At 42.5% G+C, this 15,232-nt stretch overlaps 1 protein-coding gene across 3 annotated transcripts in view; it reads right to left on the bottom strand.

Moving 5' to 3' along the window:
- Positions 1 to 10,216, bottom strand: part of Neurl4 (neuralized E3 ubiquitin protein ligase 4) — a 39,126-nt gene extending 28,910 nt beyond the window's left edge. Inside the window, exons 1-5 of one of the 3 annotated variants that reach the window (XM_075889001.1) lie at positions 9,999 to 10,216; positions 6,348 to 6,696; positions 4,429 to 4,652; positions 794 to 905; positions 224 to 342 (exon numbers count right to left, since the gene is read on the bottom strand). In XM_075889001.1, coding sequence (XP_075745116.1) covers positions 224 to 342; positions 794 to 905; positions 4,429 to 4,652; positions 6,348 to 6,696; positions 9,999 to 10,169 — 975 coding nt within the window. In that variant the 5' untranslated portion in view covers positions 10,170 to 10,216. The remainder of the gene's footprint in view (positions 1 to 223; positions 343 to 793; positions 906 to 4,428; positions 4,653 to 6,347; positions 6,697 to 9,998) is intronic. The other 2 variants (XM_075888998.1, XM_075889000.1) reach the window with 2 other exon arrangements.
- Between the last annotated feature and the right edge of the window lie 5,016 nt (positions 10,217 to 15,232).

Raw genomic sequence — 15,232 nt, 5'->3', positions numbered from 1 at the left:
AAAGAACCCCAGGTGGTCGAAACTTCCGGAGTCCTCCACTACGGCGTCTCTCATAATCATATGGAAGTTTTGGGACGTTATACCCCACATACCAATCAGCTTTCTTGTTCTACATTCTCAAGTGCTACCCCAGTAGAAAATAAATAAATAAAAAAAACAAGCCATTGTTTAAATGGCTTGAACAGATTATTGAGACAAGAACACTGCACCAGTCACCACTTACATGAAGTTCATCCAGGTTGTAGTTGCCGTACTCCCGCCTGCTACCTTTGCCATTCGTGAGGATCCCAGAGCCACTCATCATTATGGTACCTGGCAGAAGAGTCGAGGGTAAATTTGCCTCTGGTAATGAAGAGAGGAGGGCAGCTTTTCACTAAAATAGGTATTGGGCATTGACGTGAAAACAAAATTTATACTAAAAAAAATTTGTTCCTGGCATAGTTCACTCATAACAGTGAACTGCAGAGTGTAACTAATGTATAGTACAATAAAGAAGAACACCGAGTGATACTTGTCTAGTGCTAACTCTTTCCCGCACGTTGGTAACACCTGACAGTTTTCAATGACGTAAAACACACCCAAAGAAACAAAATCGGCAATGTTTTGTTTTTTGTTCTTTAAGATGACGGCATAATCATTCTGCAACCTCTCTGCGACCCAGAACTTCCGTCTGTTTAAAGAAGCAGTCTGTCCTTGGCGGTAGTCCAGTTGGAGCTTTTTTTTCGGTGACTCTTTCCGTTTGCATTTAAGGTGAACAGGCAAATTCTCATTTAACAACGATGTCGAAACTGACCTGAGCGCATGTTCGTCATGGTGGCCGGGAACTCCAGGGTCTCGGGATTGTGAGTCGTCACTCCTAGCTCGATGGAGCCAGACCACTTGTTGACCAGTTCATCGATTCGAAGCTGCACACCGACAAACAGGTTCCCAAAAATAGGGAGTACTTCAAGACAACCGCACGGCAAGAAGTCTCACCACATAAATTGTGAAGACAGAAAATTGCTAGAAACAGCGACGACAAACCACACATTTAAAAGTGGATACGTTTATATCTTGCTCAATGAAAGGCATAGAAAAACAGGCTATGGAATATGTTCAATATAATCTACAACTCTCAGCAAACTATAAATTCATGGGTCCCATAGCTGCATTTTATTGCTGCAAGAGCTCATATGAGCAAGGAAAAAGTATGCACGTCAAGCGTCACGACGCTTCAAAGTGAAAAGCAAGGAAGCAAAAAGAATAAAACGGGATGCAGGACAATGTATTCACATCCATCTAACAGAGTTGTTTATATCTAAGCCACCAAGACTTCCGATTTATTTATTATTCCACATTAAAAAACGAAACTTATTTCTAGGTGTTAGCACATCTGCTGCTAGAAGTCTTGCTAGCCTCCACAGCATTGACTGCATTGCTCTCTTTTACAAGTGCCTCTGTTGACTGAACATCTTGTCATTGAGGACATTGCGTGCATATGTATCAAACAAAACAAACAAGTGCCGCCTTTTAAGAACCAGCTTCTAAACAATCTTACTAGTATTCCATTTTTGTTCCAAAACAAAAAGTTGACCCCAATCAGATCAACTGCCTTTTTCTAGAAGTACTGAATTCTGCTACATTCAGAAACATTGCTATTCAGACATGCTTAACTCTTTCGTTACCGCACGAAAATGGTTATTTTTCATATGTCTCGGGAAGGTCGTTTTTGACAGTTTCAAAAGTACTGCATCACGCATTGCAGCATACCAAACTTCCCACAATGAAACGCTCTTTTCGAAAATATATGTTGTAGAGCAACAAAAATATTCTACAATGCATAAAAATGTTAAAAGTGTGGAATTTTCTGTCGCCGGATGGTAAACAGTGCAATAAAAAAAGGCTACATATAAAAAATATTCGAAACAAAAAATCCAGATGTACCTTTTGTAGATAATTGACCCAGGAATACTATAAAAAATAATGAATGTTGTACAAAATGTTTCTCTTCCCATAGACAAAGAAACTCAGAACCCAAGTGCTGCTTCGTTGCTTGTGCCATGCAGTGAAGAATTGCATGGTGTTTCGTGAGACACAAGTAAACTCGTACACTTTTCTCAGTAAATTTTTTTTGTCTTGTGATAAAAGTCTCCAGGCAATCCAATATAGATGGATACCCGTGATGTGAATAATCCCTCTATAAATGAGATGTCCGATGAACTTCACTATTTCACCTAGCGTCACCTCGTTCCATGAGCCACCTCACTCTGCGTAGGCTGGCGTTCCAATATATGCCTCCAAGCATATTTCTTTGCACTTTTGCTAATCGTAAATAAGAAATAAGAAGAGAACAATATCGCGCACAGCCCTGAAATGTTTCGCTCTGCTCTGTAGTTAGGGCCAAGATGTGTACCGGTGACCTTCTTGCCATGGCAAAAAGCTCTGCAGCCGGCGCATACCACACCGCACCCCAGCGACTTGTGAATCTCGCACGTAACTACAGTAGCTATAAGATTGTGCACAAATGTCAGAAGCTATATGCACTCGCGGCGGAGAAGATGACTTGAGGATGTAAACAAAGCAAACCCATGAAAGGCTGCGGATGTCTCAGGCTGATGCAAAACATCGTTGCCGCAAAACTTGAAGCTGAGGTGCTGTCATCCTCGAACTCTAAGCTCGTCTTCACTCAATTCAGATGGGGTTGGAAGGCAGTTTCAAGCAGCGCATGTGTTTTGCAGCGATGGTGCGCACTCTTGTGCGCGTGACGACGGCTTCATAGCAGCGACTAGTAATATGAGATGGGACCCTGTGTCTAATATAACGATGCAAGCGAAACCAAAGCTGCTGGAAACTGGCTGAGAAGGCCACCTTAACACTTTAAACACAAGGCGGACCTTAGTAAATATTATTTGTCGACCAAATTTTTCCTGACTCCTTGGAAGAGCTGTCTATTGAATAGCTGGCATAAATTTATGGCAATTATTACTGCTCAACATGGTCGAATTGTAAAGCTGACACTTTAACTCGATATTTGGCTTGCAAAGGTTATTTTCTTTACCGAACTTTGATGTTACTGTCGCATATTCCCGAGGGGCCCGCACTTCTGTCAAGTCCGCCAGCCTAGTGCACTTTTCCAACAGTACACGCACATTGGTTCGCGTGAAGGTCTGTCAAAAATCACAATGTTGCCAAAATGGGAAAATTCAAATTGATTCTGAAAGTTGAGTGGCTGAACTAACTACTAAAAAGTGCTGGGTGTACGAGAAACAAGTTTAACATGCCAAAATAGATGGTCCAAAAGTGTTGATCATCGGTGATCGATTTGAATAGGCGTGGTAACGAAAGAGTCAATAGGTTAAGTATTATATAGGTGTAATGTATGAGGATGCTATACCTTAGCATTTTGAATCAGAATAAATACTGTAAAATGTGTAAAAGGATCAATTTTATAAACTCCACTACCAGTGTAGCTTTCGCAGAGCACCGCTGCAAAATTTGGCAGATCTCACGTATCTTGGAAATCCACGTTATGCGCAGCATGCAGTGGGAAGGTGGCTGTGCTGTAATTTTCTTATTGAGCGAAACATTATGAAACGAGCTAAAGACATGTACAAATGTTGTATGCACACACATACTGTAAACAGTCGCATGTTTACTACAGCTGCGTAATGATGCCAACAGCAACATGGGCATTACAAACACCAGATGCGGTAAAGCTGATATTCGGGGCTTGAGCCAGCGGGGATGGCTGCCCTGGACACTGTTAGATGAATGAGCTTCATGGAATGGTGCTAAAAATAATTGTTGGGGTTTGACACCTTGAAACCACAACATGACTATGTATGAGAGACGGCGTAGCGGAGTGCTCCGTAAATTTCGATCACCAGGTGTTCTTTAACATGCATCTAAATTTAGGCACATGGGCCTCTAACATTTTGCCTACATAGAAATACGGTCACCTCGGCCGGGATTCGATCCTGCAACCTGCGGGTCAGCACTCAAACACCGTATCCACTAGACCACAGTAGCGGTGCAGAATGTAGTTTGCTGTATTCAGTTATCTAAAGTAAGAGACTGCCATAAAACTGAATCAAAAAAGCTTGTTCAAACGAGCAGACATTCGAATGACAGACCCGAGATACGAACATCAGCTGCGTCACACCTTCTCTTTTTACTCAGGGAATACACTCAAACCTGATTATAACAAAGTCGCACCTGCCACGAAAGTACTTCGTCGTACCCGAAAATTCGTTATAAACGTATATTTGCAGCACGGTATATATGACAGAGATATTCTTAATTTATTTCATTATAACCAAAAATTTTTTATATATGGGTTCATTATATCAAGGTGCGAGTGTATTCTAGCCGAAATCATTTTTAGAAAGCAAGCTACTTTGAGTGATGGGAATAGCAGGCGCAAATAACAATAACCTTGACAAGTCTCACCTCAAACCACTCGTCGTCCCGCAACGACCTGTGAGTCATAACGACGCCGTTGTTAAATTCATCCGAAGGCCGCCGCCTCTCTGCGGTACGATTATCGTTGGAAAGCTGGACCAATGAACCGCACCGGGTGTGGAATCGCAGGGGATCGTCAGACGGGGTTGCACAGGCAGCTGCCCCCAAGGTGACAATATTCTCGCAGCTTATGTTGTCACCTGCAGACAGTGCTGCAAAAAAAAAAAAAAAAAAAAAAAACAACAACATGGTGTGAGTCAACACACCTTTTGATGAAACAAACAAACAAACTGAGAAAGATATAGGGAACATTATTTCTGTGTTTTAACTGTAGTGCAGTAGTCATGACGCAAATGGAGAGGAATTGAAGTGGCCGAAAAATGAGCTTGCTGCCAGTAGGGCGAAAGCCACAACACATCGGAGACATTATCTGAACGCTGTAGGTTACGTCCCTACCAGCGGCACCTCGATTTTTCATCAGCATCAATTATTCTCCACCCGTGTCATAATTACAACCCTACAGTTGAAGCATGAAAATAATTTACCCCACACCTTCATTAATGTCATCTGTTAAGTTTCTTCATACTGTGTGTAACAGAAGATGTGAACCTTAAAGGGACACTGAAGTCGAATAATTTACGTCAGAGTGAAATCTGAATGTATGACAACATCTAAAACGACAACAGTATCAACAACAGTGCCCTACATACCGAGAAATGAAAGTAAATGCACAAGTACACAAGCGCTGCAGTAGGACATTTTCAAAATGATCCCGATGACATCAGACGAACCGCCTACAATTATTCACTAGTAATTGATCTAACTGCACTTAATAAAGAACATTCCGTGCATTAAGAGACACAATAAAATGCTGCTTGTTCGTTTCTGTTTGATTCATGAAAAAAAAAAAAGAAAAAACCGCTGGACGCTACTATGGCGCGAGTGGTTCAAAAAATTCTATTTTCGCTTGGTTACACGGGCAGGTGGTGTTATCTAGCGGGGGGCAGTTGAAACGAAAGTGTCAGCAATCTCGAAGCCAATGGTGGCAAATTGATCAATGGCCGCTGCTGCTGTGGCTCCCGCTGCTTTTGGTCTGCTGCTACTAGCGCAGTAGAGCCAAGCAACGTTGAGCACGGCAACAGTGATGCGAGGCGGTCGGGTCGGTTCGCTTCTTGAGGCGGGTAACTTGAAGTGCGCTAACCCGACGCGGAGCACTAAAACATGATTTTATTATTTCAGAATAGGTCCTTCCTTGGCACAAAAGTAACACTACGTGGTTTCTGGGAAGCCATTTCAACAATCAACGTTGACTTAATAGCTGACTTCAGTGTCCCTTCAAGTCAATTTCTCTGTCCCCCTCTTATGTTCAAGATATCTTTTTAGCACTTGCGTTCTTCGTTTCCCATCATCTTCCAACATACTGCTAATGCAGCAGACTTGCACGAAAGTTTTCAAACCTTCTAAGCGTATAACAGCATTTTATGAGTGACAACTCCTCCAGGACTTCCAGTGTGTCTCTCTTTGCGCACACACTTCTCAAGTTAAAGGGAAAAAAAATAATCCTCACAAGAAAGAAATGTTGTTCAACGAGTTTCATGTTTTGCAAACTGGCTTATATTAGTTTGACTAGGCAATGACCAGTGAGTGCATTTCACAAAGAGAAGTTGTGCGAAACTAGTCTTCGCTACCCAATGTGAAGCAATGGGCATGAGAAATTCGCACAGAGTTGTTATATCAGTGTGTTGATACACATAAGACTTGTTCGTGAACTGCTGCACCTAGTCCTTTCTCGCTAGGCTGTACAAAAAGCCACGCAGCACTTTTCTCAATTTCAACGTGCCCTGGCACGTCACATTTCCACAAGCTAAAGATGATGATGAGAAACAGAAGGTATGAAGTCAACTCACGAGAATCCCCATCCTCGACGATTGATATCTGGGCACACTTCCCGTACAGGTCGACCACAGCGTACACATGCGGTGGAATGTGACTTGCAGCCACGCCTTGGCTACGGCCATTGACGAAGAACTTCAGCTCGCCGCTTGACGTTCGCATGACGCCAACACGGTCGCCCTCGCCCAGCTGGTCGAGGTCGGTGCCATACTCCTCGATCAGCGTCTTGCCGTCCTGTAGCACGCCCGTGCCGGACATGACCCAAGAGCCCTCGCGGAGGTTGGTGGCGCTCGACGGAAATGTGAGTGTGCCGGGGTCCAGGGCCGTCACGCCGATTTCTATGGAACCACTCCATGTTGACACCTGCAGTGACGGAAATGACTTTTTGCTTTTGGAGCATACTTTGGAGCAGGAAAAATATGCCTTTGGAGCAGCCATAAGTGTTTTCGAAGCGAAAAAAAGTATTTGTTTAGAGAAGCTATAGTTTTATGAGTAGATGAAAAATTTGCCATGCACCAATTTAATAAATTTTAAGAAGCAAATGATTAAAAATATGAATGGTTGTCAAAAATGTGTTGTGAAATAAGCTACGCATTTAAAATGCTGGTATTTGTAGCAGAAATAAAATCAAACCCGTAAAGCTGAGTGCCACATTTTAGAATTAACCACAGTCCCATACAACTGTTGCAAACAGGCAGTAGACAATCAGTATGAGATAAAAACAATCCTGCACATTCTCACATTTCACTTCACTAGCATGTCTAGCTGAAAAAAAATAAAAGGCCAATAATGCTTGTAGCACACTGGGATGATAGCACACAGATTCTTTTTCAGTTTCTTTAGTAGGACTTGTGAGTCGGTCACACAGTAAAAATTTGTAATTGTCATTAGATCAGTGCCATTTGGGAGTAGGTTTGAAGGAATATCTAACAAAAATTGTTCCAGCAGCATTTCTCTTTTGGAGCAGTTTAGAGCAATTAGAGCACCACTTCCATCACTGCACCTGCATGATGTGCTTCGCTGATTGGTTATCGAAGGTGCTGGCTTCCTGAAGCAACATATGGCCTACATTAGACGCTGTAGCATATAATTTTGGCCAACTAAGGCTTGGGTGACGAACCACCAACAGCTCATATGCAGGCATTTTTTATGATTTGCCTTTGTTGGAACAAGGCTGGGACAAGTTGCATAAGTGGACACAGAGGCACCAAAATAGGAATTCCTACTTCTTCAATGGCATACCTGCCCCCTATGCTCAGTGGATTTTCTATGTTTTAATGTTGACCCCATAAAGTAGAAACACATGGCTGTCATGCTTGACAAAGAGCTACCAGGCCATGGTTTATCAAGCATAAAACAAAGCACTCGCTCTCCGTACTGGGTGCTCACAGATATCTGTGGCGATGGGACTATCTTCCAAATTCAGTGCTTTCTGTGCGCTTTCAAAGACGCAGAATACAAAGTGCTAAACCACCCAATAAAACAAGGGGTAGGGAGTTACCTGCATCGTCACCCCAAATTTTTGAGACATCAGGAAACTATTTCATCAAGAGAAAAGTTTACTTAAAGCTCAGCAAGCACAAGATACACTGGCTCAATAACTCCTATGAAGTGACTATTCATTCTATTTCATTCTGCAGTTGTCATATGCGAAAAATTCATGAACCTTCATAGAAACTGTTGGATCACAGGCACCATACACACATGTACACATGCTGAGTGTATTCATGATTTGCATTGGGCACTACATGAAACTAAGAGCTGTGATGTCCAACATCGAATTGCTGAGTTCACCAATCAATTTTTGGCTTCACACTTGAGCCAACAAAAAGTTCAATATTTACCATGAGCCCTGCATTTCCTCCTGCTATTTTGACCGATGCCGCAGGGTGCAGTTTTGATCATGATGAAGTTTTGTCATTGTGGTTTGCCCATTTGCACAGGAAGCGGAACAAAGTCAATCACAATCCCGAAATTCTGATCACTATAAGAATTGGTTCACAATCTAAAGCCCCTTATTATGTTGGCATGTGTACCCACTAGTGCCCTACAATCCAGGCCACTTCTACAGCCAACATTCACAGGCCCTCACATAACTAAATTTTTACACCAAGTAACTCCTTAATATTGCTGCCTGTATGTGCCGCACTGATGTTTTATAGTGCACAGAATCACAAGGACCGAGAAAGACGTGACACAGATAGTATGACACAGTAATATGCCCAAGACGCTACGTTACCATGCTGCGTGTGCCACTTTTCCGGCGTTATATTGCTTCCAAGTACAGATTCCTTACAGCCAGGCAGATTGAATTTTCTTAAATGGATCACATAAGATGTCTTTTGCCTTTTCTAGAATTTATAGACATCACTGCAAATATGGGGCACAGCCATTTTCATGCAGTACAAACAATATCGCCGCTGTTCTCCCTTAGCGATATGGGTGCATACTGCAAAGAAAATTTTATCTGTTCAGTTTTCGAACCTACTGCAGTTTTTAAGATGCTTCTGAACCCTCTACATGCTGTAAAACAAACGTGACTAAAGTTATAGAATGCAGCTATTTACCTTGCATTCTTTATTCTCCCTTAAAGGGGGTCCAAAAGTTACTTTTCACTGGCTGTTGTACTTGTTATACGTTGAACTACGATGGCCTGCCATGTACAGCAATTCATAAAAAAAAAGAAGAAAATGCTGCTTCCTTCCTCCTTGAAAACACCTCGTACGTGTTAATTAGCAGGAATCATTAGGTAAGAAATGTGCTGCTCATAAATTTTATCACACATAAAGGGGCTTCAGTAGGTGGACGTTAGCGTGGAGAAAACGTAAAAGATCAGGAATTAATGACTACAATATGTAGAGAGGCACATTACCGGGAGAAACACCCAAAAATAAAAACCCCTGACAGATTCAGGCGCGGAGCCACATGAAATTCAAATAGTATCTGCAGGGTGAGAATAAACAGATACCTTGGCTAATATAAATGAGCAACAAAATAAAATACAACGATCGAGGAAAACAACACAGCAGCAGAGAAAAAGAGCCTTTCACCGCGAGCCAGTGGAACAACTTTCCGACGCCGACTCCACAAATTATTCCTAGACGGAAACACAAGACGCGTCGCGCGCAGGGCATTTCGTCACGTCGCTCCATGTACGTCAACAAGTGCTTATTTAAAATGCAAATGATGTGCAGTTTATTCGAAAACACATTCTTTTCCCTCTTCCCACTGGGTGCGCTGTCATCAGCGTTTATTAGTTTCGAAAAGCAATGGTTGGCCTTCGGCGCAGTCAACGGGAAATTGCGCGCAGTGTGGGCACCGTCGTGGGAGTCAGTCTTCCATATTGGTGGAAATCAAAGCACGCGTAGATAATAAAGCTAGCCACAAGTGCGACTACACACCGATGAAGGTGTAAAGCTGATCGACCCGGGATTTGTTTTTTACTTTCTCGCCCCCTTCTGGAGTCGCCGCAAACACCGTTCCAAGCGCCGGTAGCTATAACATGACCAGCTCGTCGAAGCTTCGGTGGTAAACTTCCACCAGGAAATCGCGTGCGCGTGCGCTTCGGAAATCGAAACGCGCATCAGCTGAAAGCTGACCCTTCAGAGATGCCGATCAAGTGCGGTGCAGTAACTCTACTCGAGGGTGGTGGTGGGGGCGCTTACCTTCTTGTCGATCCTGACTTCGAACAGCTGATTATCCCGGAGAGGCTGAGCGCTCATAACAATGCCATTGTTGAACTCTTGGTGCGGATGTATCCGCTGAGCGGTGCGGTTTTCGTTGCTGGTCACCACTAGCGAGCCTTTTTTCTGGTGAAAAGAGCTGCTGGGTGCCATAACGTTGCTGCCATCGGCGTTCTCCTTATCCTCTCAAGATGGCGCACGCCTTCGTAGCGGCGGTGCTGCCATCACAACATTGGCGGCGCGCGCTGCAACTAGACCAACACGCGCCAAAGACAAACCGTGCGCATAACACCGTTATCAAGACACGCTGATTCATGGGCTCATTTAAATGTTTCTCAATAAGATACATACTCCAGTTTCTCCCAACCTTCAACTAATGCTGTCCTTCAACTAACGCAAATCCACGCACGTAGATGCGATCAGTCCCTCATCAAACGTCTACCGCGGGTGTTGACGTCGGCGCAGACAAGACGGCATTTCGCCATGCCCCTCTTGGGCGTAGGCAGAATTTCCTTTCGAGAAGGGTTGGGGGTGGGGGGAGAGGGCGTTTCGCTCTGTATGCCATGGCGAAAAAAATTTGGGAGGAGGGGAGGTGGAATGAGCCCGGTGTGCCACTCCTGGCTACGCTCCAGATGAATCTCCCTCCTTTCTATCTTCTCTTCTTGTTCGTGTTAAACTTCTCTTGAGACTCATGTCCACAGCGGGGGAGAGGCCAAGAATTGAGTTGTAATAATACGCAGTACTAGGCTGGGGTGTCAGCCATCTTCTTGTTTGTTTGTTTGTTTGTTTGTTTGTATCCTCTAATCCATGGCTCGTACCCACTCTGGGGGATTGGCCAAGAGAGTATATAGTGTCATATGGACGGTAACTGCATTATAGCTTGCAATGAAAAAAAAAAAACGGGGGGGGGGGGTTTGTATAGTGAATTGTTAAAAAAAAAAGAAAGAACCAAAGATTTAGATTGTGAGAAAAAAGAATCAACAACAAAGAAGACACTAATTAAAAAAAAAAGAAAGAACCAAAGATTTAGATTGTGAGAAAAAAGAATCAACAACAAAGAAGACACTAATAGCTACAACTTGATTTTTGGAGCCGACCAGACAGCTGGTTTTGCCAAACACGGTCAATTTGGTATGTCACGGATTTATCCAGAATTGAAAATTACTTTTCGACCCATTTTTTTTTGAGTATCTGTTAACGGGGGCTTTATGTTGAAAAACGTTTAGAGTCTTGAATAAAATTACACCCCGCATCGAATGCATCTCTGTGGCAATTTCCCAAAACAGAGGCACCAAAACTTAGAACATTTTCTGTGGTTAAATTTAAACCTAGCTTCGCAAATGGAATATCTAAAAGTCGTTTCCTAATTAATGCATAGTTACGACATGAGCCAAAATAATGTTCAACAGTTTCTGATTCTTCGCAGAACGGACAAAGGGGGGAAAGTGTCAGACCAGCTCTGTGTAAATAAAAATTTAATGGGGGGACGCGGCACCGGAATCTGGAGATTATAATTTCAAGTTTTTTGGACGGACTCCACTGGGCTTTCCATGGAAATTTGAGGTGCTGATAATCGGTCCATTGTGTGATATTTTCTAAACTATCTGTAAAAATAGCGAATTTCCTATATCTAACCCCTGATAAGTATTCTACCTCGGGAAGTACTGAAATTACTGGTCCATCGAGTGATGCTCGTGCCAAAGCATCTGCCAATTCATTTAATTGTAATCCGCAGTGACCTGGGACCCACACTAATTTGAGGAGTTTTAAATGCGGCGGTGCTAATGTGTGGAACGCTGCTAGGGCACGAGATTGTTCAGAGGTTGTCAGAGCTGCACACACCGAAAGTGAGTCTGTTAGGATGATTGCACTGGTCTCGGTCGTAGGAATTTTACGAAGAGCTAAAATAATAGCTATTAGCTCGGCTTGCTTCAAATATAGGAGTGAAATCTGGAAGCCTGACTGAAAAAGACCAGCCGAGGAAATCAGACGCAATTCCTATGCCTGCCTTTTCATTGTTGACAGAAGCATCTGTAGCTATTACATTTTTTGTTTCTGCATGTACCAAGTAATCGTTTAAAGTAGTGGTCAAAAATCTAAGAGATTGCAACTTGGCTTGTGGGGGGAAGATTTCATCGTACTCTATTCTAATGTTGATGGCTGAGGAATTAGTTTCAATTACTGTGCTAATGTCTACATTTATGCTGTCCAGTTTCTTTTTAACAAAAATTATCTGAGGGGTATGAAATCGAGGCCAATGTGCAAGAAAGAAAGAGTCAGGGTCGCTGATAAATGCGTACTCTGATCTTCGCGCCGGTAAACTGTAGAACTTTAAGAAGGTTTGAGCCGTTAGAATGCGGAATCGACAGAGGAGTGTTGGCAATCGCGCTTCTTGATACAATATATTATTCGCCACGAACCTGGGAAGTCCCAGGCATATTCGCAGGGCTTCTCGCTCTAACATTACTAGCGGTTTAATTTTATAACCAGCGGCGCCCGAGAATAATACATACCCAAATTCCAATATTGGTCGCACATACATTTTATATATCATTAACATTTGTGTCTGCGCAGCCCGTATTTTCTGTTGCTTAACCTGCGTAATAAACCTAACGCCCGTTGTGCCTTTGCTGTTATATATTCAATGTGTGGGCTCCAATTTAGCTTTTCATTATAAATAATTCCTAAGTGCTTGACTGAATGAACTTGTGGAATAGGTTCCCGATTATACAATACAGAAATTGAAACTGTATCTGCTATAGGAAACACCAAGAGCGCACTTTTACTGATGTTCAATGACAATGAAATGGATTGCAACCAAATTTCTAGTGTTTAATAATCTTTGCAGTTTTTGATGTAGTGAGTAAATGTCGCTCTCTGCAGCGAAGAACGCGATATCATCTGCATAAATGTAGACACTGACATCCTGAACAATTGGAATAGAGCTCATCAGTATATTGAATAATGCTGGAGATAGGACGGACCCTTGGGGAACACCACGTTTCTGTTTGAATTTATGCGAACAACAGCCATCTTTCACGCAATACAATTCCCTTGATTTTAGGAATTCTGCTATCCACTCAGTAATATACTGAGGAAACTTTAGACTCTGCAAGGTGGTCAGTAGAATAGAGTGCTCGACACTGTCGTACGCTTTAGCTATGTCGAGAGTTACTAATGCGGCGTACTGTTTCCTTTTACGAGCAAGCTGTATTCGACTCTCTAAATCCGCATGGGCGCACCAAATTGAGCATTCACAACGAAAACCAATTTGATTTGGCTTCAATATGACCTTATTCATCATCCAGAAGTTTATTCGGCCCTTTAGAACCCTCTCTATGAGTTTCACCATGTTCGATGTTAGCGAGATGGGTCTGATATTTTCTATGGTAAAACCTAATCCTTGCTTTTTTATTAATGGGATTACCTTAGCTATTTTTCAGTCATACGGTACCCAGGCATTCTTTAAAGAGTAGTTTATAAGATTGAGGACGTCGCCAGGGGATAGCTTGAATAAAATTTTAATGATAGGAACTGTGATCCCATCCGGACCAGGAGCTGACGATGGTAGATCTCGAATGACTTTTGATGCTTCAGACAGCGTTACGTTTTCGAAGTCAGTGTTTATGCCAGACTTTTGCCAGTTGAAAGGCATAATTGAAAAAAATCTAATTTTTAGACCTCTGCCAATTGACTCTAAAGAGTTCTTCGTTTCTTCCAATGACAGTTTTTCATAATCAGTATTTAATGTAGACGGCAGGATTTTGCGAGATCGCATGTATTGAAATAAAGCTTTCTTATTTTTAGATTTCGAGAGAAAATCGAAATGTCTTTTATCATATTCTTCTTTAGCTTGGGCCGCCATGTGTTTAAATACAGCGGCAAGAAATTTATAATCTGACCAGTTCTTAGGGGATTGATTATGTATTAGCTTCTTCCAAGCTGCCTGTCTTCGTCTGTGATCTCGTGAACAGTTGGAATTCCACCAGGGGCTATAGGGTACTCTCTTCGCCGATTTAACAACAAATTCAGCGTTTTTGTATGCCCTTTTGATTACTGCGCTTATTTTCATAGCTTTAGTGTCATCTCCATCCTGAGAAGGAGCGTCTAAAGCAGTTTTTAGGTCGTGTTGAAATTTTGCATAATTTATATAGGTTCGGGCATGGAAGCATGATGGTTTGACGGGGCAAGCGATCTCGAACATTATTGGAAAGTGGTCACTGTTGAGGCGCAATCAAGGGCTGTCCACGATGTACTAGCAATGGCCGAGCTTACAAAGCTTAAATTTAAGACGGAGCGTGAATGACCTCGAATAAATGTGGGAGTTCTAGCGTTAAGGCACAATAAGTTGTTGTCTATCGACCAGTCCCACAACCGTTGTCCACACTGATCTGTTCTAAAACCCCAGCAGGTATGGTGAGAGTTGAAGTCGCCAACTGTAATTTTTTCTTTACAGCCTGAATTAGCAGTCATATCTAACAATCTCGTGTCTTGAACGCCTACAGAAAAGTAGACGTTTATTAGCGAGAGAGGCAACTATCCTGGCAAGGTAATATCTAACGGAAAATTTCGCATTCAGAAGACATACATTTGTATGAGTTTTTGAATTTTAAACTAATTTTATTGTTTATAAAGAAAGCTAAACCTCCACCTTTGGATGGACGGTCTAGACGAAAGGTTTGGAAGTTGGGTAGGTGAAATACATGATGTGAGGATAGCCAAGTTTCTTGTAATGCAATAATAGCCGGATCGAATTTGGAAGACAGGTATAACAGATCTGTTATGGCTGAGTGAAGAGATCGGCAATTCCAATGTATAATTTTAAGAGTCCCTATGATTTCGTTAAAATGGTTTCGGCAATCACCTTATCTAAAATACTTTCTTTTAGAAAAACGGTTTTTGAAAGGTTGTATTTCTGGTATTTCTTGCTTTTTGCATGTTTTGGCGAGCCAGGTTTTTTCGATACAGGGGATCTAGAACGCTTTAGGGATTCGAGATCTATGTCCATATCTTGTGTGTCCTGAGAAGCTTCCTGTGCACCTTCGCTTTGCCTCTGAACGCCTTCTCCAGAGGGCTCTGCAGACTGTGCATCCGGTAGAGTTATCTCAGATTCTGCCTCACTTGTCGGGTGTGCAGACTCAGCGTTTTTTACAGCCGTACTTATATCTATCTGTGCTCCATAGACTTACGCGATTTGGTTATTCACAATGTGCGAC

The sequence above is a fragment of the Rhipicephalus microplus genome, chromosome 3 (genome assembly GCF_043290135.1).
Source record: "Rhipicephalus microplus isolate Deutch F79 chromosome 3, USDA_Rmic, whole genome shotgun sequence".
Taxonomy (NCBI): domain Eukaryota; kingdom Metazoa; phylum Arthropoda; class Arachnida; order Ixodida; family Ixodidae; genus Rhipicephalus; species Rhipicephalus microplus.
The sequence above is the reverse complement of the archived record's forward strand: the minus strand, read 5'-3'. Positions and strand labels throughout refer to the sequence as shown.